At 40.0% G+C, this 27,800-nt stretch overlaps 1 protein-coding gene across 1 annotated transcript in view; it reads right to left on the bottom strand.

Annotated features, from left to right (window-relative positions):
* The window catches only part of aqr (aquarius intron-binding spliceosomal factor), a 60,979-nt gene extending 33,590 nt beyond the window's left edge, over positions 1-27,389 (bottom strand). The window contains exons 1-23 of the mRNA XM_042500764.1: positions 27,303-27,389; positions 26,805-26,909; positions 26,163-26,219; positions 25,943-25,983; positions 25,799-25,834; positions 25,563-25,683; positions 25,240-25,380; positions 24,219-24,287; positions 23,947-24,047; positions 23,760-23,836; positions 22,747-22,811; positions 19,496-19,612; positions 19,244-19,357; positions 18,714-18,817; positions 14,641-14,743; positions 11,807-11,927; positions 10,903-11,044; positions 10,117-10,295; positions 7,707-7,874; positions 4,319-4,488; positions 3,076-3,317; positions 2,609-2,758; positions 1,865-1,934 (exon numbers count right to left, since the gene is read on the bottom strand). Coding sequence (XP_042356698.1) covers positions 1,865-1,934; positions 2,609-2,758; positions 3,076-3,317; positions 4,319-4,488; positions 7,707-7,874; positions 10,117-10,295; positions 10,903-11,044; positions 11,807-11,927; positions 14,641-14,743; positions 18,714-18,817; positions 19,244-19,357; positions 19,496-19,612; positions 22,747-22,811; positions 23,760-23,836; positions 23,947-24,047; positions 24,219-24,287; positions 25,240-25,380; positions 25,563-25,683; positions 25,799-25,834; positions 25,943-25,983; positions 26,163-26,219; positions 26,805-26,888 — 2,472 coding nt within the window. The 5' untranslated portion in view covers positions 26,889-26,909; positions 27,303-27,389. The remainder of the gene's footprint in view (positions 1-1,864; positions 1,935-2,608; positions 2,759-3,075; positions 3,318-4,318; positions 4,489-7,706; positions 7,875-10,116; positions 10,296-10,902; positions 11,045-11,806; positions 11,928-14,640; positions 14,744-18,713; positions 18,818-19,243; positions 19,358-19,495; positions 19,613-22,746; positions 22,812-23,759; positions 23,837-23,946; positions 24,048-24,218; positions 24,288-25,239; positions 25,381-25,562; positions 25,684-25,798; positions 25,835-25,942; positions 25,984-26,162; positions 26,220-26,804; positions 26,910-27,302) is intronic.
* Between the last annotated feature and the right edge of the window lie 411 nt (positions 27,390-27,800).

Here is a 27,800-nt window from a genome sequence, read left to right on the forward strand (position 1 = left end):
GGACATAATCAGCTCCTTGGTTCCCCTACATGAAGCCCTGCAGACCAAGAGGTAGTGTGTGTTTGTTATGGCTGCTAACGACATATGCCAAGAAGGAAGGTTGTGAGAGGTTAGGAAAGGGACAAAGAAAGACATGCATGTTGAGTTGTTTTACGACTCTGCTGATAGCCCACTTGTCATCTTTACCTCAGCAAGCTGCACAATAAATAACTCAGACCTGGCTGCCAGTTTCCAATCATCGCCGCACTTTTGTCAAAACAATGCGTGTTACACTTCTCTTAAGATAACAACAGTAGGCTGGAATGACATAGTTTTGGATGTGCATATGTACAGGATGTATTCACAGCTGTACTATTTTATGTGTAGTTGACGATTTCATTGGCAATGGCAAAATTACAGACAGGATTTCAGAGAAATTTCTCATCTGTCTAAATGAATGATGGAGATTAGGACACCAAAAAACTGCCGCTTCACAGGTGTGGGAATTCCCTTGGTGAACATCACTAAGATTAATAGTTGCAATCTCTGGCTTCATACCAGCGAACTGGAACAGTATGCATCTGCAGTATCAGCATTCAACGGAGTCTTTGCCCAGACAGTGTCACACTCAAGGATGTGCATGATGATTTTATAGGAAAGGGTTTGACACATAAGACTATTTCAAGTCCACTATGTTCTGTGACTTATAAATAGGATAACTTAACAAGTATTTCATGAAGGCCAGATGGGTTGTGCGTCATATATCGAATATACTCAATATACTGCAGCTTGTTCCATGTGGAATATATAAAATGACTATATCACTAACATTTAATATTGCTTCACCATTTCCGCTCTCTCCCTCTCGGACACACACACAAAAGAAAGACTCACAAATTTGATATATCACACACGTTTCTCCCATCCAGATCACTTCCCCTTTGGCAACAGTGTTTGAGCAGGAAAGACAAGGCCTGTTTTTTGTATCTGCACGGCTCCAAACGGTCATTATTTTGTGACCACAGAGCACCACTGCAACTTGAAAATATTATTAATACATGAACTGAGGAGCAGTTCGTTTGTTTCCAGTTTAAAGTGAATAAATCCTCAACCTTACACCATCCTGCTGTAACAGTATGACTTGAGTTAAACAACAACTTAAGCAGATGAAGCATGTATTTTTGTATCTACACAGCACAAGTGCGACTTGTAAAAACAAACACATGAACTAAAGCGATGTCAGTTTGTCTCAGCTCACAGGTAATAAATCCCCAGTTATAAAGGTTCCACAGTAACAGTCTAACTCTGCTTATTACTAACATCTAACTGTTGACCGAAAAGCTTCAAGTTCATCAAAAAAAACATCAGCACCTCCAGGTGAGACGAGTCAGGTGATTTAAAATAAAGCACCAGCTTTAATTTATGTGATTATAATAATACTTTATTAACTTTGTGAAAACAGTACTTAATTTACTTGTACTTACACAGTATTTTATTAAACTTAATTAAAACAGCTGTTCATTTAATTTTATTGTGACAGTAGCTACTTTATTTAACTTTGTTTAATCCTTTTTTATTTTAGTAGTCTACAGTAGTGTAGTGGAGATTACTAAGATATATATTGTGTATTGCCACATAGCCTCAAAATATCGCAGTATCATTTTTAAGCCATACCCCCCAGCCCTAAAGCTAGATATCCATGAATACTACTTATGTTAATACATACTTTGTATATTTGATTTGCTGTTCTCTGTGGAAATGTTGAAATTTATTGTGTCGAATTTATCATTTAGCTCTTGCATATTTTCTTTTGGGTGGTATCTATTAATTCTTGAAACTTATGTGAGACACAAATACAATGCCACAGAAAATACAGAGTCCTTACCATGGTGAGTCCCGGCTGCATTCCAGCTCGAATGGCTTCAATCTGAGTAGGAGTGAACTTAATTGTATTCCTGTAAGAAATGCACATTGATGATATTAATAAATCAAGCAATTAGTCAGACATGCTGAATAACCTTGACAGCCTAAACACATCTGTGTTCAAATGCTTTCAACTGTTTTTTAAACAGATGCTTAATGCTGCAAGTTTTGTTGTGATGTTTTTTGAGACCATCTTTTAAGATTGTTAAGTCAGGGCTTCCCCATGGACATGTTGTTGCTATCAAGATTTAAATATCAAAGTGCAAACTGGAGATGCTTAAACATCGTCAGATGAATATTAAATTTTCATGAAGGGCAGTTTTTTTTGTGGTGTTATAATTAGTGCAGAAATATTTAAGCCTTTGCTGTTCACCTTTAATTGCATAAAAATTTTTAATTGTAGGCATAACAACAACCAAAATAGCACTACAACATTACATGGCAGACAAGTCAGAGCAGATACCAAGGAGACAAGCAGGGACAAACACATCAAAATAGTCAGGGCCAGAATAGAGTACCTATAATAAGCCACTGTGCTGTTTAATTGTGAAAAGATGTTTTGGATCGAGGTCAAGCACTTCAAGTAAGTTTAGTACACTGACCTCAGGAAGAGGTTGAGGATTAACCAAACACTGAACAAACTTTTGACCCCTGATCTCGTAGAAATGCGAATGAGAAGGCCTGAGTTTTGGCCGTGACCTCTCACCGTTTGGGCTGGTTGTAGGGATATGGCCCACGGTTGGGGGTGACGTAAGGCTCAACGATCAAGGTCATGTCTTCCTCCTTTTCTTCCACTTCTTCATCAGCCTTCCTCTTCTTTCCTTTTTCTGCTTTGTTTGAGATGGGAAACTTGATTCTGGTAAAGTAAAAGGAAGAAGAAAAAAATGGATTACTATGGCCATAATATACTATATATATACCATAATACACACTACAATATATTATTACATGTAGTATTGTGACATCAGCTGTATTTAGAAGGCAAATTATACAATAACACGTAATAAAATACCAGTATCCATAAGGGGTGGTTATAAAAATGGATTCACTTAAGTATTGCAAGTTTTCTTTTTGCATTTTTTATTATATATATTCTTATTATATATATATTATATAATATTATCCTCTCTCAAACTAGGTCCCAACTAAATCTTGATAAAGGTTGACTTTCACCTGAAAGGGAAGACTTGCAGTTCAGGGTTCTCCTCGGTGACCTTTATGGTGTAACCAGGGAAACACGAGCGTAAATGGTCCAGGGACAGAAAGGTGTCGTTGAAGTCCAACGTGGAGATCTGATTAGGCATTTTGGAGTAGTGGGCACTGCCTGGGTCGCCATAGCCTAGGATGATGTCATGAAGCCAGTCTGGAACAACGCACTCTGTGTTCATCAGGTTTCTGATGGTCTCTAACACGGCCTAAAACAGAGAGGCAGAGAAATGTGAACAACGAGGCTCGTCAGACAACAGACAACCATCCCAGAAGAGGTGGTTTAGCTGGATAAGAATAACTTTGTGGTGGGCTGATGGGACAGCAGGTAATTTGTACGTCTGTCAATTAGATTTTAATGAACTCCAAACTGTCTAATACCAAACACATCAAACATTGGGTAGGGGAATGTGTTTACTTTTATCTATGTCACACATCAAAGATGGAGAAGAATGTTTCTTGAATACCCATTAGTTCCTGCTCTTTTCAAATTAAAAAAAAGAAACACTTCAAAGTCATCTGACATTGCTCTGGCTGTGAAAGACAGAAATGGGTGTGCAGAATTAGGAATAGCAGATTTGACAAAGCCGTAATGAGAAGCTCTCAAATAAAAGGATGTGAGAAACAGCAAAAGGGTTTTCGTGCATGAACAAAATGGAGCAAAACAACAAGAGACAGATGGGATGTTTAAAAAAAGTTGCACACACTTGCATGGATAACTTTACTATGACCCGCTGAAAAACTTTATTATCTGTAAAAGTATCAACATAGATTCACCTCAGTTAACCTTCCCTAACAGCAGGGTTCTGCTATGGGCACCTGTATGTTATACTGACAATATAACATGTTTATGCTTTAAAGAAAGCCTGTTGCTATGTTTTACAGAAAGCACAACAACTGTATACAGCACAATGGTGGCTTGCTGTCCCAAGGGGATTCTTAAGGGTGAGAGAGGTGGGAGTACATATCACATGAATATCCAGTGAGAAGTGTCTCTCATTGGGATCACTGGAAGGGCCTTGAGTGGGTGGTAATCTCAGAGCTGCCCTGGCCCCAACCTCACAGCTACAATACCCAAGAGAGTATAATATGTGCGATACATCACTCTGGGGTTGGATTGGGAAGACCAGAGCTCAAGGTCTGAAGATAAAGCACTCAAACACTACGTACAGTGAGGGCTGATCTGTGTGCTTCACCATGTAGGCCAAACCTTAAAATTGTTCTCCTTGGGTTTGCGTCTCATGATGATGTTGAAAGTCTCATATGGGTCCTCAGTGCTACTCTGAATGCTGCTGGTCATGTCCTGCTGGTACTGGTTTGGGTCCAGCCACACACGGAATGTTCTGGCGTCTCCTCGCAGCTTCGGCTTTGGGTCTGGGCCTAGACCAGAGTGGTTGGGGAGAATATTTATTGAAGCAATGGAGCAATGATTACAATTAGTGATGAATAAATATAAATTTGCATGCCATTTTTTTTGAAGAAAAACATTTAATTACATTACTGTGCAAAAGTCCTGGGCTACCATAGATTTTTTTGTGATGTTGTGATGAGGACATATGTATATTTCTCAGTCTCTTTCTTAAGATACAACCAACAAACACAGAAAAATGTGCAATGCATTAAAACACCAAAACAGTCAGTACAAAATGGCTTCTATAAACTTAAATCAATAATTAATGTGAAATCTGGAATTGTACAACTATGACAAAAGGTGGCTCAAACAATCAAGATTGAGCTTTGGACATGTCTTGAATGCAGTCTGGTGTAAATACACCAGAAGATTAGTATTGTAAATCTCATACTGTCTGCCCAAGAGAAAAGACATGCAAAGTGTAAAGGGGCCTCACACAAAACACTCACTAATACTTTAGCCTGTTGAAGTTGGTTTATTCCAAAATATTTGTGTTTTTATAATTGTATGCATATTTCCTGTATGTTCTCATTGTATTTTAGTAAAGAGACTATTGAGAAATAAATATGTATGATCAATATAACCTTGCTAAATTAAGAACGTTAAAGGTGGCCCAAGACTTTTGCACAGTACTGTAGGCCCGGACATTAAAACAGAAAATGGCAGGGCAAAGATTTAAAGGCCAAAAGGTCAATATTAAAACTGAATCTAAATCAGCTCATTCTAAAACGATGATTTCAATAGCAATTTCCATTGTATTCTTTCCTTTAAAAGACAAAACCCAAAAAATAGCTACCAGTGGCTTGCTTTGCTATAATACTATGACTCCTAGGGAACAGGAATCGCATAGATGCTTGACTGACAGGCCACAGGCTTTAGGCTTTCTCCCACAGGGAGCCTGCGTGGTGCAGCAAGTGCAGCTTTAACAGATGTCTAAAAAGAATCTTGTATGGAGCTGCAGGGCGCAGAGCAGGAGAATGAAACTCAATCCTGTTGACCTCTGATGTGTGTGTGCCCGCACGTCTGTTCCCTGTGCACATGTGTACAGCTATGTGGGGATCATCAAATCCCCCGTTCTAAAATCAGTGTGGTGATAGCTTAAGAGTGGAAGCTATACCCTCAACACCAAGGGATCACAATGTGGACAGCTGAGCCAAGGTGTGTGAGCAGTTAAAACAAGTATGTGGCATTATATTAAACTGTCAGTTATTAAAAGGCAGGATTAAATCAATACACAATGAGAGGTGAACAGAGATGCACTGCATTTGTTCATTTAACTCACATAGAATTTGTACGCTTGTAACATCACATTAGGGTTGGGCCATTTAATGTATATTTTGGCTATCGGCAACTTGGTAAGCGCTTTTTTTAAAGATTATTTTTTGGAGCTTTTATTGCTTTTATTACATTTCAGTTGGAGAGTGACAAGGAGGAGGGGAGGGAGAGAGAGGGGATGACACACAGCAAAGGGCCATGGATTGAAATCAAACGGATTTTGCATGTAAGGGGCATCCACTATACCAGATGAGCTAGACATCACCCTATGGGAGCAAAAAAATTTTTTTGTGATTTTATTATGCCAATTTAATGGTCTGCCTCTGAAGGGCTGACCCTGAAAGTCAGAGATTCGAATCATTAGTCGGAGACCTCTCATTCGACTGAGACAGCTTCAAGTCGAGCAGTCTGGTTTTTTGTTTTTTTCTAGTCAGAATGCTGCGCAGAGTACTTTTGGGGACATTTTGGTCCCCACACTTTGATGCGGAGTGAGTGCTCTTGACTGTATCTCTAGTCTTTGTTAGAGGCTGCCGCGGACACAATGCAACACTGTAAGGCTGAGATAACATTATCTTCTTTATTTTGCTGAGAGGTGGTGATTTTACAGCTCACAGCAACTTAATACGACACAGTCTCTGGCTTTTGTCTGATGTCAGCAAAAAATGTTGTTGCCCATTAGCACCGTTAGCCTGATTATTATATGACGTGAATGCCGCTGTGACACTGAACATCTCACTGAGCCCTGTTTAAACTGTGAAACTTTGTACTGAAAAACAAAACAAACCATTTAATATCTGAATTTCATGACTAAATCTAATTCGAAGGACATATTTCTGAGTCGGTAGGGTGGAGCCCTACCAAACTAACACACCTGTGTGGATACATCAGCAATCAACAGTTGCTGGGCTGAAGGTGGTAGGTTAAAAAATTTTAACATGTGCATACAGTATGTGAGTCAAAATGCACCCCTCAGATTGCCTCTCTTCCCACCTTCACCCAGCACCCACTGATTTATGTCTCACCCCACCACAGTTACCTTGACTGCCACTTATTCCCACTGGGGATCTGAAAGTTTAACCAAGCTGACTCTGGCAGGGCATGTTCCCTGGCAGCATGTCTTTTTAGAAGGCCCTGCCCTCTGCATATTTAATCCAAACAGATGAAAGAGCATAGGGGAAAGGGTGCTTCAGTGCATGGACACATGTTCTGACATGGGGAAAAGGCAAACACTTAGAATAGCAGGGCTGCAGGCTGGCTTAGGTGAACCACCCACTCAGAGGGACTGCTTTGGGGAAGAACACGACACGGTAAACAGAGAAGATCGTGTTACTCCAAACATATTTTACTTTCCAGGGAAAGACCAGAAATCTGAATTAGATCTGCGGGGATTCCTTTCGTGTGGATACACACACACACACACACACACACACAAAACAGACTCTCTGAGTCTTATATGTGATTATATTAAACGTGAAAGCTTTTATTAGCTAAATATGGTAGCTTACAGTTACAATATCATTCAGTGCTCAAATAACGCAAGGACGAAATGTTGCTGGCAATACCCTGTTTCAGAGACAGAGGTGAATGTTTGCTATATGACACACATCACTGAACTGTGCAGGATGTGCACATTCAGTGTTCTCTTACAGAGGCACATCTATTCAGATACAGCCAATGCAGCGCTTCAGTTAAATCCAATAAAGAGCTCGGGGGGCAGGGCCCAGAGCTCTCAGGTGCTGCTGTCGACCTCAGGTTAATGGAATGTTAATGTGAACAGGTCAGGTCTCACTGTGACTGTCACCATGACAACACCATCCTGACCCTCTTCCGAAGATCTCTGGATGTCATGTGCCACTGCTGTGTGTGCGTGTGTCTGTGTGTGTGTGTAGGCAGGGAGCACATATGAGCGTACCTTCTTCAATGACGCGGCCCTTGTCATCCAGCATACCCTGCACCTCGCAGCCTCTCACGTACACCAGGCCAGTCTGCTCCACAAAAGGCTGGCGCCGGTCGAAACGTGTGCCGTAGGGCAGGTTGGGCCGCACCGTGATCAGAAAGCAAACGTCATGCTTCCGCAGCCCTATAGGGGAAGAGGATGGAGAGATGGTGTTAGAGAGAGAACAACAAAAAGGATTTTGGAGACAGGGAGGAGAGAGAGATAGAGAAAGGGGACACAGGGAGAAAGAGTGAAACAGAGTAGTAGTGTGGGGGCGTTTTGAGAGGTGAGAGAAACCATCCTGTCAGCATTTGCCTGATCTTTAAAACATGAAGCTCTAATTATACAATGGGGAAGAGCTAGTGGATGGAAGGAAGTAATACTTCATACCTCAACTGAATTACAAGAAATAAAATAAGACCATAAAAGTAGAAAAAAGTGGTGACACAAATTTGGGATATATTAGGCTTTTTTTTTTTTAAATCAACCAACCACTGCCTGATTTCTACAGCTTTTATCAACGGAAAGAACCCGTTTATTTTTCACATTAATTAGTCCAATACACCATCGGCATACACCAGCATGAATGTATCCTATATCTACAGCGCTGCAGAGCTACAGCAGTCGGCTTGCCGACGGCTTCATTGTGCTTTCCATGTTCCCAGTGAATTGATGTCTTTCAAGGCTGACAAGCTCCTGTTAAAATTATCTACAGTGCCCTTTCCAGCCACACAGAGAGATGGAGAGAAAAACGATCGTAAAATAAAACAAAGGCTCAGCAGTGGAGGCTACACAGAAAAAGCAAGTCTTCACAGAGACATAAGGTAGGTAAGGGTCATGAGTCAAGGCCCAGTGGGATGGAATAGTGTAAGTGGCGAGGGAAGACTTTATGGAGGTTATAAACAGCTTACAAGGAGGACTGTTAGAAGACACAGGCAAAGTGAATGGGGAGGAAAACAATGCATGACAGCCATAAGTTGTAGGAGGAAGTGGCTTGTTAACCCCTAATTTTTGGTTAATGTTCCTGTCCTATTATCCTTTCTGAGTAAAACATGGTAAATGGACCTGATGATGCCTTTCTAGTCTTTAGACCATGTCACATTCACCCATTCACACACCGGTGGCTGAGTGCAACTTATTAACTATTCTCACACACTCACACACCGATGGAACAGCCATCAGGAGCAATTCAGTTCAGTGTCTTGCTCAAGAATACTTCAACATGCAGACTGGAAGACTCGGGGATCACACTGCCAATCTACAACTGCTCTATCTCCTCAACCAGAGCCGCCCCAATGCCCAAAAATAAACAAATAAACAAATAAACACGCATACACAGTGCTTCCCCTAATTAGAGCCGCTGCCATATAAAAATCTCTCCATCCGCAATTACTTACTATCTCTACTTCAAGTAGCCAAAGTCTGTGACAAGCAAGGACTATAAATCGAACACCCCCAGATAAAGGTTTGCCAATCAATCAGACAAAAATTGTTAATCGGAATCTGACACCAATCGTGAATATTAATTCTAAAAATTTTAAAGGCCGATCAGCGGAGCCAATCAAATGACAAAAAACACACAAGACAATTTCTCTATGCACAGCTAAAATAGCATCACTGGTCAGGTGTTTTGTTTTTAACAAATTGTAGCTCACACTGAACATTCACTGTTACATTCATGATATACTGCTAACTTGACATCCAGCTCACCTGCCTGTTCTCAATGCAGACTCATCATCTCTCTCCTCAGTCGCCACACACATATCACTCAACACTTCTGTAGAGGCTACAATACACTCCGCTGTTGTCTGACACTGTTTACATTTAGCTGCGTTTTGCACAGTATTGTGCCAACACGACCGACTTGACATCTTTATGTATACCAGCTCTTTTTCATTTGCATCTTTCCAGGATTTGAGTCGTTTTGTCTCTGTGGCTGAAAACACAAGGTTGATTAGGGGGGACCTGGGGCAGTTTAACAGTTTTTGTTTTTGATGTCATCACTCAAAAACCTCTTGAACTATTTGGATACATTTTCATGTCGGTAACTTGTATCTGTGTTTTACTTGTTAATATTACGTGCACTGTTAGAGCAACAATGCTGACTTAATAGATGTCAAATGTTACATCTGCCCCCGCACTCAGGGTTGATTTGGACAGCATCTAAAACTGTGTACAAATACGTGTCTAAAGCACCTCTTGTGTCAGTAAATGTACTAAATATCTTTGAGCATCTCAAGCATTTCCGCACTGCTGCTGGAAAAATTCCTTGGGGAGACACTACTGCAGGATACCTACATTAGCATAAGCAGAGTGATTAAAATACATAAAAGATATTAACCAAAAAAGATCTACCTGGAACGGACAGACACACATATACTCTTACCTTCCCACTCATTTTTGATATGATCTTGTACATTGAGGTTAACAGTTACATCAGCTCGCACACGGGCAGGCCAGCTCTCTCCAATATTGGGCTTGGCAACCTCGACTATGGAAAAAGAGGTGATCGTCTGGGCCATCCTGGCCCAGCCCCCAAATACCACTCCACCGTACTCTGATTGCCTGCGCAGAGGGACAGACACAACAAGAAGTTAGACAAGCGCTGTGGGCTGTTGTCAAGATTGAAATCAGTTGGATTTAGGGCAGCACATGGCACTACTGCTTACTTATTTACTTTTGCAGGAACAACAAACAAGTTGCTACATCACTTGACATAATGGGAGCACTTAGTATGTTAAGCAATGGGTTTTCAAATGTGGCTTACCGAATGTCACAGTCTTTTAATAAAATATTATCAATGCGTCATGCCACCTTGTGAGAGGCAGACAGAGGACAAGAATCTTCTTTCATTGATGTAAGAAGACAAAGAGAGCTGCAGCTGAGTAAATGATAGAATTTTTTTCTACTTTGGCAGAAAAAGAAACAAGAGCTGCTTATCAGTGTGTGAGAATCCCATTTTAAACTCCACACCTGTCCTAAGGTTTAAAATGATACATTTTTATGACTGCTCATGAGCTTTTGACAATGACAAAAAAAAGCTGAAACTCTACAACATTATGAATCTTCAACGTTTGAAAAACATGAGAAAATTCAGTGTTTATACCAAAAAAAAAAACAAGAGATACTGGATCAAGTTTCCTGTAGCTTTATAGAATTAAAGACGTCTCACCATGGTTTCATTCGCCACACTACATCCTCTATGTCCTGCCTGATCTCGTAGGTGGACTCTAAACGAAAGAGGTTAAAGTTTCTCAGCAGGTAGTCATGGAGAGTCAGGAACTGGAGGTTCAGCTTAGGCAGAGCTAGACAGCCTGAAAAGAGTCAGAGACAGACAGAGTTAATTCAAATGAAAGTAGGCACAATATTTAAGGCTGAGCTTGGTTAGCACAGTGCATTTACAGTTGTGATAAACTGTGATAATGTTTTTTTTACTTGCAAAAAAAGGCTTAAAACCATTAAAATAGAACAAAACCCATATTTGAACCAGGTTGTAAACATATTCATGTCTGCTGTAGAGTTGGGCATTTAAACATAAGGGTCTATGGGGACTGATTCGCATTTGGAGCCAGCCTCATGTGGCGGATAGAGGAACTGCAGTTTTCCCACATTTGCGCTGGCTTCATTTTTCAGCCCCAAGTTGCTGCTTGATATAATCTAAAATATGAGAGTGATTATTAACAAACAAACACTGACCATTAGTCAATAAAAGGTCCAAAATATTTTTTTCCATACAATTACAAACTGATAGCTACCTCTGTAATACCAGCTGTTTAAATTGCTGCTTCTTTACAGACTACTCACATCTACATGTTACAAGTAATATGCTTAAGGGATTTTACTCGAATGGTCGGTGGTTTAAGAGTTGTTGAAGGTGCCCTTGCCAACTAAAGAGGATTCCCCAAGAGAGGTGCCAGTTCAGTGCCAGACGAGTGCCCTCGGGCTAAGGGATAACACAAGGTTTGGGTGTGTAGTATAGTGTATGAGGCCCCCTTACCAGACACTGAAATCAGCATGGACTCACACAGACATGACACAGACAAATCACAATTCATATATGTTACACACGCACACACCTTCGCCAGAGTAGTACTCTGTCGGGACAATGTTCTCATCCCAGATTATCTTCTCTGTTGGATAAAGGGGCATCTGGTTAAGTTGCTCAATCTGAGAGATTCTGCGCTCATGACGGGACACCTGTATGTGGCAATCAGCAAGAGAGAGCAAGAGACAAGACAAAGAGAAATTGGGTTAATGCAATATGCTCCTCTGCTCCTTTGGCTCAATTTCCAGGATCTTTATCTACTCCCCTTCTAGAAGAAAGACCAGGGAATAAAGAAAAGCACGTTCACAAAATCAGTTCTCTCAAAAAATGTGTTACATCATACCCACTGTGAACATCTGGTTTAACTGAAGCTTTTATTACTTGTCGTCCTCAATGAAGCTCTGCTACTAGACCTCAGTGTGTTTTAAAATGTGCATGCTTGAAAATGAGTATAAAAGTAAAGGCTACATCAAGGGCTGAACAATTACTGGGATTTGTACAGACAGGGTTAAGTTAAAGGGCTTTCAAGTACCTTTTCAAGCACCCATTTTTATTTTTTAAGGATGAAATTGTTTTCTCCACAACCATCTGTTGCAAAAGAATTGCAAATTATTAAATGGAGCAAAGATGCTACCAGTGCCTAAACTTGACTTATCATTAATAACTGGTTAAATTATTGATATGTGCAACTGTCAAAGGACAAAAACGTTTAAAACATTCATCTAAAATGTTTCAGAGAATAACTTTTTTCCACTCAAATATATTCAAGTACTTTTTCAAGGACAAAGTTAAAAAAAAAAAGTCTGATTTTCGAGATATTCCAGGACTTACATTTCTGAGTCAAATTCAAGTACTTCAAACACCCAAAGCACCTTGTATCAACCCTGACACCACTAATTATGAAAAAGAACAATTTGGTAAAGATAATAACGCTGATAATCAGGGAGCTTCGGGTCTGATGTGCAGATATCTCTTAATTTCATTGCATTCGTCTTTGAACCCAGCACCTGTCCTATTGTGTTCTTACTGTTCTGGAAAAAGACACAACTTACATAAATTATTTACTATGTCATGGGGAGTGATATTTCCTTTAGAAAACAAACCAGCTCATCTTTTGCACCAGAGGAAATAAACAGCCTAAACGTCGGCGCTGCTGGTGTAACAGCAGCACTGCCTCTTAAAAAGAATGGTTCCTCCTCCCTAAGCATATTTATGAGTATGCTCTCTGCAGCAAGCACAATTGTTTTGCTATAGCGTAGCAGAGTGCTAGTCCTGTGGCCCCCTCCTCTTAAACCCACACGGTCAGATATGCTGGTTGTTGGGGGCAACCTCAGGCGCAAACAAATGAGACATCTCCTGCAACAATCTAATCAGATAATTATGAAACAGTTCTTCTCCATCGCTTCTCGGAGAGGACCTGGGGAGGGTCTGAGTGGGTAATTATGAATAACTGCGGACAGCCTTGAAACACCCACTTTGATGAAGAGCTCTGCTGCACATGTGTAAGTGTGTATTGGGGAGACTAGTGGGACAAGGGCCCAGCAGTTTCCTGGAGGGGTTTTAAAAAAAGAAAATTGGGAAGGGAAGGGGGAGCAGAGAACACAATCAAACGAACTCTAGCTTTTCTAGATACACTTTAAAAAGAAAAAAGAAAAGAAAAACAGGTCTGTCGATCTCATAAGCACTGTCTTCAAATGACCTAACGTCACACAAATGCCCACATAAAAGGCATAATTGGATTAGAAGGCAAATTCAAGAGGGACGGGCAGTGAAGAGGGGATACTATATGTATTCCAAGGTCAAGGGCTTAAATTAATTACTTTAAAATGAGAAACACAAAACCTATTATGCCGTAGCGCTGACTGGCCAGTTATTGCTCTGGAAAATAACTGTTCACTAACATTGTTTGTTGAGGTGCACCAATACCAACGATGCATCTTATATGGCAAGATGACAAGCACATAGTGCTTGAAGTAATGCTTCATTCTATAAAACCCAATTATTTCCATCTAATCCATTTAAATGTCTGAGGCATTAAATATTGGCAGGGAAAAGATTTAAATATTTTATGTAAAAAGAAGAAATAGGTTCCTTGTTTATAAATTTGATGCTTTTGAAAAACATCTGCTTTGTGATTAATCTGACAAGTTTTGCAATTGCAATATAGGTTCCAATATTAGACAGAATGATAATTCAGTTTAAATTTGTACATTATTACTGTAATTTTCATTGAAAAAAACATAAACATGATTATGTTATAATTTTTGCGAGGGAGTTGTTTTTAAGTCTGTAGAATATGATATGTAGGCAAGGACGTCTCTGCAGCCCGACAATATGTCATTCAAAGTGGTATTTTGATGCACATTCTGCCATCAACAAATATTGTGCCTACTTTTATTTGAAAATTGCATGAAAAAAATGGCAAAATTGTACAGCCCTGATTTGAACCGACAAGTCTGGATTCCCAGGTGCTTTTCAAGTTCACAGGCCATATGTCACTGGTGCTTGTCTGCCTTTCCATCGAAAATTATACTGCAACAGATTTAATTATCTTTATCATGTATTACATCCCCCATGTGAAGCCTCAGACTTGCAATTTATGCGTGCATGTGCGCACGCATGCGCGCGCACGCGCATGCGTGTATTACATCACCCCATGTGAAGCCTCAGATTGCGTGCGCACACACACGCGCGTGCATGTGCGCGCGCGCACACACACACACACACACACACACACACACACACACACACACACACACACACACACACACACACACACACACACACACACACACAAACTGCCACCACGATGCAAAACTGAAATGCCCGCATGGACAATTTAATGAAAGCCGAGACTGCACTTACCAGCAGCTCAAGAAGAACCTCCTTCTCATAGGTGGTGTCTTGCCCTTCAGGCAGCTCTGGCAGCAGACACAGATACGAGGCCACCTGGTGGAGCGTATTGGGACTACGGAGAAAGATGAGGTAAACAAGTGGTTAGTCAGCTAGAAAAGTTGCATTTGCAAATTACAGATTTAGCTGACACTCTAATCCAGAGCAGGGCTGATAGTAAGCAAATAAATAACTGCTGTCCTAAGACAATGATTTTGTTATGACTGAAAGGTAAAGATTAAGACTGACAATGTGTTGTCTACTTACTGTATATCACAATGATAATAAAAAAACAAACATTCTGACTATGTATCATTATTTCAGTGCATCATATATATAAAGAGGAAAAAATGTGTAGGTTCAGCCTCTCTTTCAGGACTCTACCTCCCTCTCTGAGCAAGTTATTTCAAATGGCAACGGCGACATCACTATATGTGTGAAGATACACAGCCTTATCAAATTCTTTGTGCTTGTTAGCACTGCGGCACAAAGCAATTCTTCTGTTTGCTTTGACACTTACTCCTGCTCTGTCAGCATGTGTGTGTTACGGGGCCGGGGCGCACTGATGCGACAGGATTATGAAAATCAAAGCCCATCTCCGTCTCGCAAAGCTGAGGCATGGCTCTGTGCATACAGACCTGTTTTAATCAGGCTGACACACTGTGACACAGGCAGGGTCTGGTACACAACGAAGGACAGGGCCTGGACACATTGTGACAGCTCTGGACAGCCACACGTGGCTCTGACCCGGCGGTATCCGTGAATGTGCATGCACTCTGCTACTTGCGATGCCGTGCTTGGGCAGTGGGGTGGCAATTCTGCCAATGTTGCACTTTGGTGCCCCCGTGGATGACCTGGTATAGGTCATGTGGACATTCCTTCCCTTAGCAACAAAATAACAGCAGCACAACAACTCACTCCAAGTAATGGAGATGACAAGACCAGGTCATGACTGACAGCTGAGCTACTGGCAGGGGAAGGTAACGATGGGGACATAATAGAAACTGGTCTACAGCAAGTTTACTCTTAAGCATTAAGGCCGTCTTGGATCCTTATTCAGTTTTCAACTTTTCCATAATATTTTACCCCATTTCCATGACTTTAATTAAAAGCTTTAAAAAAGGAACGCCTATATAACAATGCAGCCGTATATTATCAGGCAATTCTCAGACATTTGTGGATAGCGTACCGCTAACACTTGCTAACTTTATGTGCTTGTTTAACAATCCTGCTGCAAACTAGCTGCATATGCCAACAGACCAAACCGGCACAAACAGGTGCTTCATTAAACATCAAGGCAGCTCTTTTTTTGGAGGGATAGATAACCAAAGACCCTAAAGATGTCGATGCAATTTGACGCGTGTTTAGATTATGATTTTGACATGTCTGTATGGAATTATTTCTTGTTTTAATGGTCAAGCAGCAAAGCTCTAGATTTTAGATTAGTAATAGAGGGAACATATTTTGCATGACGTCAGATGTTTTTGGAATTTTAAAAATATATTCTAAACCAAAAATATCCTGTTAATTCTAAACCACTTCCAGGCCTGGAAACGTTTTTCTAATTTCAGAATTTACTCAGCTAGCGAGACACTTGTGTAAACATAAGCACAACATGAGACATCACAAACCAGGTCTTGTCTAATTAGACAAAAACATATGATAAATGGATTTTGATGCAGCATGATGAAAATTAAGGTGGTTATGCTTTCACTATATTTTCATTTCTTCAGACCTATTCACACAGGACTAGTGTTACCTGAGGCCTTCATGTGAATCAGAAATTACCTCCCATGCAGCACAATCACACAGGATAAGTGAAGTCTGCACTTTACTCAAATCTTCTAATATTATCCCTTAATGCACACAGTCATTTGTAACTTCTTTCTTCACAACACAGAGACACTATTAGCATTGATGTACAGTGTTGACCTCCTTTTTTCATTTAAACAAACATTGTGATATATCATCCATCTCATCATCTTTTGGGCTTTTGCTCTTCTGACTGATTTCAGCTTCTTTTTCTATCAATGGGTCTCCATGCTGTGCAGCAAGAAGAGCCCCCTGTATCCAAAATGCTGTCAAAACATTAATTTCTAATTGCCAATGCAGCCCTGGTAATTTGGGAAAGAGGCAGAAACAAGGTGCAGAGAAAACAGAAAACCTCAATATGACCCAAGATCACAGAGATGCTGTTTCGCACTCTTCTGTATTATCAGAAGAACTCTGTTTGGCAAAATATGGAAGGTAAATTATTAGGAATTTTTACTCGACAAATTACAGACATGGCAGGTTCACATAAAATTTAGTTCACAGACAACCGCCACAATTCTTAAAAATTACCAGAGGTCCCCAGCTAATCTAACCTAGTACTTAATGAGCTTTAGACACAGAACATCTGCAGAATAGGAACCGGGATTAAATGAGAAGTGGAATCAATAAAATCTAAAAAAAAAAAAGCCCTTTCCAATGACAGGACCATGCTCAAGCACTAATCTACAGAGCGAATTACACCAATTATTTTTGTCATTTCTGGTGATAATGACTCTCTTCAACTTTGCAAGTGTTTTACAAAGTCATGCATACTCTTTGATCATGTAGTCAATTCATTTTTTTGGCCTGAAATGACACTAACAAACTCACGTTTTATGTAACTGAAAGAAGTGTGTGTGTATATGTGAGAGAATGGGTGTGTATATGTGTGGGCAGACTAAGAAATAATGCTGCGTTTGTGCGTTTGGGGGACTTAGCGGATAAATTCAGAGCGGCGGGTGACTGGGAGCTTAGCCCATGGGGAGCGCAGCTGGAATAAACTGGCATTAGCGTGAGTTGTTTGGATGAAAAGTGCCTCGTTAAATCTGATCGGCATATTTGGAGTTACCCAGGAGCTGCTTTGGTGACAGTTGTGGAGCTGGGAACAATGCAGCTCCTGCTATATTCAAAACCCTAATTCTGGGAAAAGGAGCAGAGCTTCTACAAAAACATGAAATGGTTCAGCTAAGTCTTCACCTGATTCAGCTCAGCTCGGCTCATAACTCTCCGCCTTACTCAAAGAAACTTAGTGTGGGCTTTTAGAATTTATAATCCACTACAAAAGTTAAAAAGAGGTGATAGATATACAAACATCGACTGCAAAGAGCAAAGTTGTGTCGTTCAAACACAGAACCTCAGAGCAATCATGACAAATAAAGACATCACATATTGAACAAACAAACAAGTAATCCATCACGTACTTAGAGTATGCTGTAGAGCCAAAAAATAGCAGTTAAAAACTTTCAATAAGCTTAGGGGAATAATTTCAAAATTTCATTAAGACATCAAAATGCCATGAAAGGTTAGAAACCCTGAAGTAATTACAAGTTACCAATAAATCAATGTCTTTTCACTCCCTTTACGCCTATGTGTAAGTTAAAAAAAAATACACGCAGGCCAGTTAATCAAAGCGAGGGTGCTTTTTAGCTCTTTGGCAAGCTAATATGATCTGACAAACACAGCTGTTCAGAGAGTTTATTCTCAAGCCACTGCAAATCGATTAAATTAATGAGGCGTGCCTCTCTCTCTGGCTGGTACCAGCTGCCTGTTCAAGGGCTCACTAGCTGCCATTTAGCAGAGAAGTCAGGCAGCAACGTGCTGATGCTGTACTGCAGGTCCTTCCAAAAGAGGTAAGTAGTAGTCTGCATGGTACTTTAACTAGGATTTTAATATTTTGGTGATATGAAGAACCTCAAGTAAAAGGTCAGACCTGGTCATTAACTGCTGATGAATTGCTGGAGGCTCTTTAAGAAGGTACGATGTGTTCTCTTAAGTACATGAAGCAAAAAGGGTGATTCACCACTAGGTAAATATGCAGTACATTTACACACAAGGAAGCAGTCCTGTTGGCTAAAACAACATTCTGGTGTTATAGCATTTTAGTATTAAAAGTTCACTGCAATTTTACTAAGTTCAATGATGCAAACAAGCTCTCCACATCCCACCATCTGTGCACTGACAAGCTGCAAGTGCACTTGTTCGTTTCAAGATTCACTCCGGATGTTTTGGTTTACCTGAGATGCCCAAAATGTTTCGTCAAGGATTCTCGAGTGTCTACTGCTGCTACGTTGGACAGAGCAAAATCCTGCAACTCGGGGAAATGAGCAAAAGCTGCCCTCTGCAAGACAAAAAACACAGAGCAAAAAACTCGGAATGATGTCCAAACACACACCAACGCTATAAAGAAATTATATTACTCATTATTACATATATTGCATCGCCATGACCAAGATAAGAAGCTCAAAAACCTTCATGGAAAAATATACGAAAAAGAGAAATAGTCCAGAGTGTAGCATTGCATACATATACAACACCAAGGATCCTTACATTTATCATCATAACTATGACAATCAGCAGCCATATTTTGTATTCATGATGCTCTTCACAAACTCCTCATGCACAATACTACCCAAAGAGATCCATTAAGAACACATGGAGCACTTTTGGTAAAAAACGGAAGCAGAAGTAAAGCAGATAGGACAAAGCAGGCAGCCGTGAGACACCACTGCATGTCTGTCTCTCCGTCTTTATGCATGCTTTTTACCTGCAAGGAGAGGATACTGTCATAGTGCAGAGTGGTCATCTCTTTCTCTGTCAGGGCATTTCCTGTCTGGTCGTTGATCTCAAAGCCGGTGTAAAACTTCAGCATGTCAAGCAGCTAGAGAGATAAGACGATAATACAAGTTACTTTTACGCATGAAAATGAGAACAGAGGTGATTTGGATCTGATGTGTTTGCATACAATAGCCTTATGTCTACATGTATAAACTACGTTTTTGTGTTTGCTTGTGTGTACCTGGCAGAAGAGGTGCCCCTCCTTCTCTCTATGGTTGAGGCCGGACAGGTGGCAGCTGACCACCAAGTGAGAGTCATCCAACACTGTATTGAACCAACGCCGGGTGGGCAGCAGGGCCTAGACACACAGCACACCATGCTTACAGCTTTGGAATTTATGTTTATAGTTGCGCCTAACTATGAATAAGTACCTCATACAACCTCACTTCAAAAAATCAGTACCATCATCCCTGTAAGTACTCGCAACAATTGTTTGTAACTAGAATGCATTTGGTAACAAACACACAGAGGAGTAATTCTAGTTCAATTGACAGAAGCAAAATAACTAATAAAGACAAGCCAAATTTGCAGCAAAATAGTACGATGGCCCTCCATCATCACAGAAAAAAAATAATTGGGTACTGTATGAGAGGACACCTCTCAGGGGTCAAAGGAATCAATTGTCTCAACAACAACCACAATTCCCAGCATCTGGACCATGATTATCCATACATCTTATTGATCCATGGTCTTTTCTTGTCTTGAGGTTGTTTTGAAACATATGATAGAGCGGCAAACAATGAGGCAAACTGGCAGTGAAATGAGAAGAATACATCTATAGCCATCATTTATTGCCTGCTGTAGCACACGAACATGACATGAAGGCAAGTACAGAAGCAACCTGTCAAAATGAGATAACAGAGCTGCTTTGGTAGGAATATAACAAAGAAAGAGTGTACATGTTGATGGGCTGACAGTCTGAGATAGAGAATGACTGGTGCACACGGAACAAAAACACGGGGTTCAATCTATCATATTATAAAGGCTGAAAGAGAGGCACTGCCCAGATAAAAAAAAAAACAGCATTGTGTAATATGAAATGGAATACTGAAATGCAAAACACCAACAAAACGAAATATCTCTTATTTTATTCATTGAAAACTGCTCTTCAAAGGCAGCAGGTGCAGCAATGTGATACCTAAACACAGAGACAAGAGATACCTTTATATCCAACATCCATCTTCGATCTCAACAGTCCTGACAGGCGGCATACAAGAGACATGAAAACAAGGATCTTTTTTTTCCCTGCATTAATTTTCAGGCCGTCATCAAAGAGGGGAAGTATGGATTTCAGGCAACTGAGGCTTTGTAAAAGGATAGCACTGAAGGACAGAAGATGTCTCTGGAGACAGTTAGCTGGCCGGCCACTAGCCGCTGCCAGGAACAGCAAGGCCGGCCTGTCAGCAGGACGGCCAGATGAAATCTATTGAGCTACCTCGCTAGTAACAGGAGATCTGCACAGCCAGCAGCAGCAGCAACAATCTTACGTGACACTGTGTCTTCACTACAGATAGCTAGCCTCGTTGGCAACGTTGCTGCCCTGAAACACTGTCAAATTCTATTTTCCTTAATTATTTCCTTTGAATGAACCAATAATATGATAGCTCAGAAAAATTCCTCATTTTTATGAGCTATTTCATCATGCTGGAAATGCCACGTCTTACTGTATGAGGTGACTGAAAATGCATCATGAATACCAACGTAGAAAATATCTCTAATGCATCATAAACTCAGCACTTGAAGACGCACACTACATACACTACAGGACATGCACTTTGCTCCTGGACTACTGATTTGCACTAACTGGATAATTGTCATTTTTATTTTCTTTTACTGTGAAAATTAATGTGGCATTTTAGCACTTAACTATTCTTTTATTTGTTCTAAATACTCAGGAAGATGCTCTGCTGTTTCACTGCTTTCATGTAATGACAATAAAGATTTTATTCTATTCTATCCTATTCTATGACTACTTTTGCAATTAAGACTATTGCTCTCTGTGGTGTGGAGGGAAATATCTTAGAACTAAAACCATTTTAGGACCAATGCATTCACATGGGTTAAACCAACACTGATATTTAAATGGGCAAGACACTGTTCTCACTATACGGTAGAGATGCACACCAGCTGGTGTCAGCCAGTAAAACATAGACAAGCCGAGACAAACTGTGCAATCTGATGTTCAAATTGTTGAATAATTAGTTTTTTGTTTCCAACAAAATACAAGATTGCACATGAAAATACAACCAAAAATACAGTTTCTAAAAAAAGAGCTAAGTGTTGTGAAAGAGCCACGATATGCTCTCTGCTCGAGTGTATTTCACCTACCGGACATTTAGCTCAAATTTGGAGGCAACAGCATACAGCAGATGAGTAAAGTATTGAGTAAAGTATAAGTAAAATGTATAACTATCAGAATGCACTGCATCAAACTGAACCAATAAACACTCCCGCTGGTGGGTGACCTAATGCCAGCTCTGCCGATTTGAGACAGGAAACAATATGGCAGCCAGGTGGAAATATGTTTTCAACTTACAGTTAAGTGGCAAGCTAAAATATGATTCTGACAACATTAGATGCTACTAATAGATGACGCAGTAACTTGATTTTTGCTCATATTTTATCAACAATTTCTTTTTGCGAGGCAATACAGTAAAAGAATTTTGGTACATATTTGATCAGCACTACCTAGTTTTAAAGCTTGATCTGAGTTTGGGCAACAGCCCTAGAGCCAGTAAGCGAAAATCAGCCAGATGTCACGGGAAAAATTTGAGTTGGAAGATGAGCAGGGAGATCTGGGCACTGGTAAGATGGAGGGAAGTTTACCACAGTTCATTTCTAACAACACTGTTATGATACAAGCTGAAAATTTTCAAAGCATACCTTAAAGGTGAGATATTGGAAAATGGTTACCGTTAATTTTAAAAATGGATAAAAATACAAAGCAAACGTATTTTTACCAAATACTCCTTCAAAACACAAATTATTCCGAAAAGAACTGTGTCTCAGGTCACATTGCTCATGTCTAACAGACACTGCAGATTACACCCTACACCTTATACCAGATACCAAAAGCCATCAGGCTGAAAATAACCTTTCTCATACTCCAATCAAAGACAACTGTTTGAAATACTGCATAGCTTTGCAGACAGCAATGACAGAGACGCATCGGGCGGAGATGAGACTGGACATTTAGCCACTGTCTGTTGACCTGAGTTAGCTATAATGTGAAGGACAAAAGGCAAATGAGCTCTGCAGAGACGGGCGTCGACACTGCTTCCTTCATCAGAATACCATGATTAAGCAAATACACTGTACATACACGGTGGAAATGAGTGTCCGCTTAGTCTCTGTTGAGAGTGAGTGAGTCATCTAGCACTGTGCATTTTAAATTAGACAATCAAAATAAGCCTTTGGATGGGTGTGTCTTACCTCCAAATCAATCATGAGCTCAATGAATCTCTCGCAGTAATGTACTTTGTCCATAGATACAGGCCCTATGGAAAAAGAAGGAAATCATGGAGGTTCACTTTCTATCAGGAATTTATGTTGTCAACAACGAATGCAACCTGAAACACACCCAGACATGACCATATAAACATACAAGGCCAAAAAAAAGAGGGAACGATAAGTCAACGATAAGATGTGGCAAGGGAGAGGAGGTGTAGCTATCAAGAAGGATACGAGGACAGCAAACTCATGTGGACAACACCAAGGTGCCATGCTGAGTGTGTGAGCCTCAGTATGAGATACTGCATTGCCAGCACAGCAGCATGCTGGGACCTCAGACCTCATTAAGCATGTTAGTGTGTATGTGTGTGCGCGTACTTAAAGTTGAGGCATGCAGCACACATTAGAGTGATGCGGCTCCTGCTGGGCTTTAGATTGTAATCCACCCTGTCAGGTTTGAATTCTACCTAAACACACAAATACACATGTTCTGTTTTTAGCATTCAGGTGGGGGGCCTCTGTGTCGACCTGCATTACAGCATAGGAGACAGTGCCGGTGGCTGTATGGCAGCTGGAGCACATGCTCCTTCGGCGGCTGCACAACTCAGAAAGACAGGGAGTAATGCAACGGAAATAGTGATTTAAAAAAGGGTAATATTATGTTTTATACTGAAAACACAGTCCTGGGTTGAACAGATGTGCTCTCTGACACTGTGCAAGCTCCAAAAAAATCCTAAATACATTAATCATCCTGGGAAATGTAGAGAGAGCACATGCAAAGACCTGCTTTGGGACCTAAATCACAGGGAGAGTCACCTGGTATCATTAATTTTACTCACTATTTGGAGGTAGAAATCCACACCACAGATGCATCTATTCTTTTATTAAAACAGCACCAGGATCGAATGGATCTTCCTCTTGCTAAAGTTATTCAGTGTTAAGCAGTTCTTGTTCTATGACATCCCGAAGGAAACAAATGTATTTTTCCTGTTTACCTGATGGCGAAATTGACGTGAGAACTCCGAGAAACTTTTTAATGAGAGCCGAGAGAAAGGTCCTCTCTCTTTTTGCCCTGAGGACGACACAAAGAAAGCAAATCAGAAAAGAAGCTTAGACACTCATAGGATACACAACACAAAGTCTGTATAGATTTGAACGCGCAAGCAAAGAAAATGATGTTACTGTTCAGCTGCGTCAGCATCCATCTTATCAAATTTCTTCTTGATTAGATTCCAGAACTTCTGCAGCTTTGGAACTTTCTTCAGCTCGTGCTGGAGTCTGGACTGCAAACATGGCACAAGACAAATTAGATGTCAGACTATTTTATCTTGGGATTACTGTCATAGCAAGGAGGTCATTCTTTCCATCAATTTATCAATCAAAGTCATTACTTGGTGTGTGCCAATAAATAACCCCCAGAAAAACTTAATTAGGGTAATAGGTTGACATCTTACTGGTAGGAGGCACATCCACATAGGCAGAGAGATGAGCTGCTGCACCTGCTCTCTGATCAAATCTACCTCCTAGGAGGGAGGCGGACAAAGAGAAAGGCAGAGAGAAAAAAGAGAGAGAGAGTTGTCAAGATGCACTGTGTATGACAGATTTTTATTACACTTCTGCCCATAATAAAAGTGTGCAACTAAAATATTTAGAGGGCTTTATAGGATACAATCAAAGTGCAGCAGGCTATCACAGCAGATTTTAAAGTGAGACATCTGCAGTGCTTCCCTGTGGTTTAATGCGGCTGCAGTGGATACAGATGGGTGGGAGCTAACCCATGTTGTACTGCCTAGTCTACTACTGCCACCTGGTGGACATTGCGAATAATTGCTTTAATTTCCACATTTATTCTGGGCAACAAGGCATTTTGGCATTGCCTACATTATAGTAGTAAAATATTAGCTGATTATTCCTAATACTCTATTGCACATGTCCAAACCTTAGAATCTGCCAGCTCCACTGAGTTTGACTAATTCAGATGGCATTGTGACATCAAGATAAAAAACGACCATGAACTAATGATTATGGGATCACGAGACTAATGATTAGCCAATAAATGCCATGGGGGGAATAATATTTTTGTCAAGCGATGTGCCCAAACCAATGAGGAGTGATAACAGCAATGGTGAGCACTATAGACAAGATAGACACAGCGATCAAGGCTGTTGTAAACTGACATTTCTTTTCAATATCCCCTGCAGTTGTAATTTGTTTGTTGCTCCACTCTTAAAACTACCGAAAAATCATAGGTCTTTAATGACTGGTAAGGAAAAAATCAAATCCCCCTCTCACACTGAAATCAGTGAGAGCGGAGGCAATGTCAGACTGACGATGGAAATAAAAGGTACGTAGTTTACAATTCTGTCTGAAAAAAAAAAGTCTTCATTGACCATATAAGCAGCAAAATAACATTAAAATATACTACATATTCCCCCACTGAGTCAACACACTGAATATCAGTGTAATGGTACACACCAGACTGTTGAAACAGTGATCCAGGAAGACCAGCAGCACAGTTTGTTCCTTCAGAGAGAGGCCGACCTCCTCGCCTGCCAACACAGCTTCCATCACGCATTTGAAGAAGAATGGGAAATGGCTGGGCTCCTTCTTGAACACCTGATACACAATTCAAAAGATAATATGATGTTGTAGAAAGAAATCTATTATAATTGAAGCTGTAAAGCTGGAGAACACGCATTCTTAAATTAACTCATATAAATATAGTGTCTTTGGAAGCTGAAGCCACCATGCAGTGAAAATGGACTTAACATATATGTATAAAGTACTGCATTTCTTACCTCCCAAGCTGGGACATTCTCTCTGAACTTCTCGTTGACAATGCAACAAATGGACATGAGGTAGGCATTGCTGGACACCTCGGGAGTGTAGTTCACCCACAGGTAGTTCTCAAGATACTGGCTGAAAGATTTTTTTAAAAAAATCATCAATATCTGTCCTACCAATGTGTGTTAACACTTTTAATAATTGGCTACCTCATAAAAAGAGTAAATAAGACAAAGTGAAAATATCCAACCTGAACTCAAGCAGCATGATTTTTCTGATAGCAAATCTGAAAACATACAGGAAAGAAGATAACAGAACAAGATTAATATGAGTAGAGTGTGTTCTTTAGATTAAACACAGCAGTTCAGAGCAATGATGGCACAGATATACTTACTTGGACTTGAGAATCTCTTTTTCATAAACATCTTCCATCACCTGAACAAACAGCAAAGAATGTTACAAATCTCAGGTATAACAGCAAACAAACAATGACCCAACACGATGATAAATACCATAAAGATCATGTGTGTTATTTACTTTCTTCAAGTAGTTGAGCTACAAAAACTGTAAACATTCCTGAAATCTTTTAACATGCAGCAATCCACATAACTCACCTTAGGGTCAAAGGGTAGTTTATTCTTTGCATGAGGAGCCCAGTATTTATTAGCCAGCTGAAACAAGAAATGAGAAAAACATCAGTAATGTAAACAGCATATACATACAAATGTTATTAAGATGCAGAAGTTTTTCTTTATAATATTAGTAATTTTTAAAAAAAATATGTTTTACTATTATATTGTTGTTTTTATCCTGTACCTCATAGCTGCTGTAACACCGCAAATGTCCCCACTGTGGGACTAATAAAGGATTATCTTATCTTATCTTAAGTTGGCACAAATGATGCATTGTAGGTTGATGTACAGGTGGGAAATTAAAGAGTTACACCTGATATAAACTTTTGTGGTCCTCTGGTTTGTATATAGAAACTCTTCTGGTTAAATAGTGAATTTAGATACACTCCTCTCATTTGTTTTTTCCCCCACCGCCCACATTGTTACTTTTTGTATGCAATAAGATCCTCTATAAAAACATAATGCAGGTTCACTTCACAGACTCCGTTAGATTACATAAGATGTGCAAATTTGAGTGCAGAAGATGAGATATACGTTCTGTCTTTAGCATAAACAAAGCATGGCAAAACCTATTTGAACAAACGGCGCTGGAGCACATATGTGGTGTACGTGTGTCATGATTACCTGTGTGACATATTCTGCATTAATCTGAGACACAGAAGGCGCTGCAGCTTTCTTAGCAGGGGTTTCTTTCTCCGTGGTGGCCATCTCAAGCAGCTACAACGTCAACTGTCAGAAAAAGAGGGAAATAAGGCTTTGAAAGGGTTTGAAATTAGCCGTTTGTAATCATGCCTTAAAAACAGTGCTGAGGAAGTTAGCTAGCTATTGTAAAACTTCAGTAGGTCAAGTTAATTTAAGAGTCTCTAAACATTATAATTACTCGATTGCCTTCCAAAAATAGTGAATTAACATCATATTAGTGTTATACGTTCCTAAAATGTGTTATTAGTCATATAGATTCGTAATATGCTAACACGAGTACATGTTAGCTGTTTCAAGTGTTGAGCTAAGCTAACTAGCAGCACTAAGAGGCTGACTCAAAACTAACTTTCGATGATGAAGGTTGTGTTAGCTCCATGGTGTTAAGTAAATATATGATGATAATAAAGTAAACTCACAAACCTTTTGGTTTATTTCAGCATGAGTGTTACTGCCGTTGGACGGTTAGTTACGCATGTACACAATCAAAACGCGCTGTTTCCGACTGACTTCCTGGACGGGTACGTCCGAAAATGCGTCCCCGGGTACAAAGTCTTTAGTTCCGCACTGTAAACGTTTTTGTAGTTCTTATAAAATAAATTATCCATATGCCATTTAAAAAAATTAATCTCGTTCGATTGTTTGCAATGTTTTACTTTCATAAATCGGATTTTGCCAAAACGAAACCTCACTTTCACGTTTTTTTTAAAAAAAGGAAATAGAGCTCATCATAAAATGAAAAAAGAAAAGCCATGCTCCCAATTTAGTGTTTTAACTTTGTGCTTATTTTATTTTAATTCATTCCAGTCCCATCATTTGCTGTTGCGTATATTTAATCATCTACTTCCTAGTCATCAACTTTTGGTTTCATTGTATGCTTACATATTTAATACAAAAAAACTTACAGTTAAAGTACAAAAA

Source organism: Plectropomus leopardus, chromosome 14, assembly GCF_008729295.1.
Source record: "Plectropomus leopardus isolate mb chromosome 14, YSFRI_Pleo_2.0, whole genome shotgun sequence".
NCBI classification, from domain to species: domain Eukaryota; kingdom Metazoa; phylum Chordata; class Actinopteri; order Perciformes; family Serranidae; genus Plectropomus; species Plectropomus leopardus.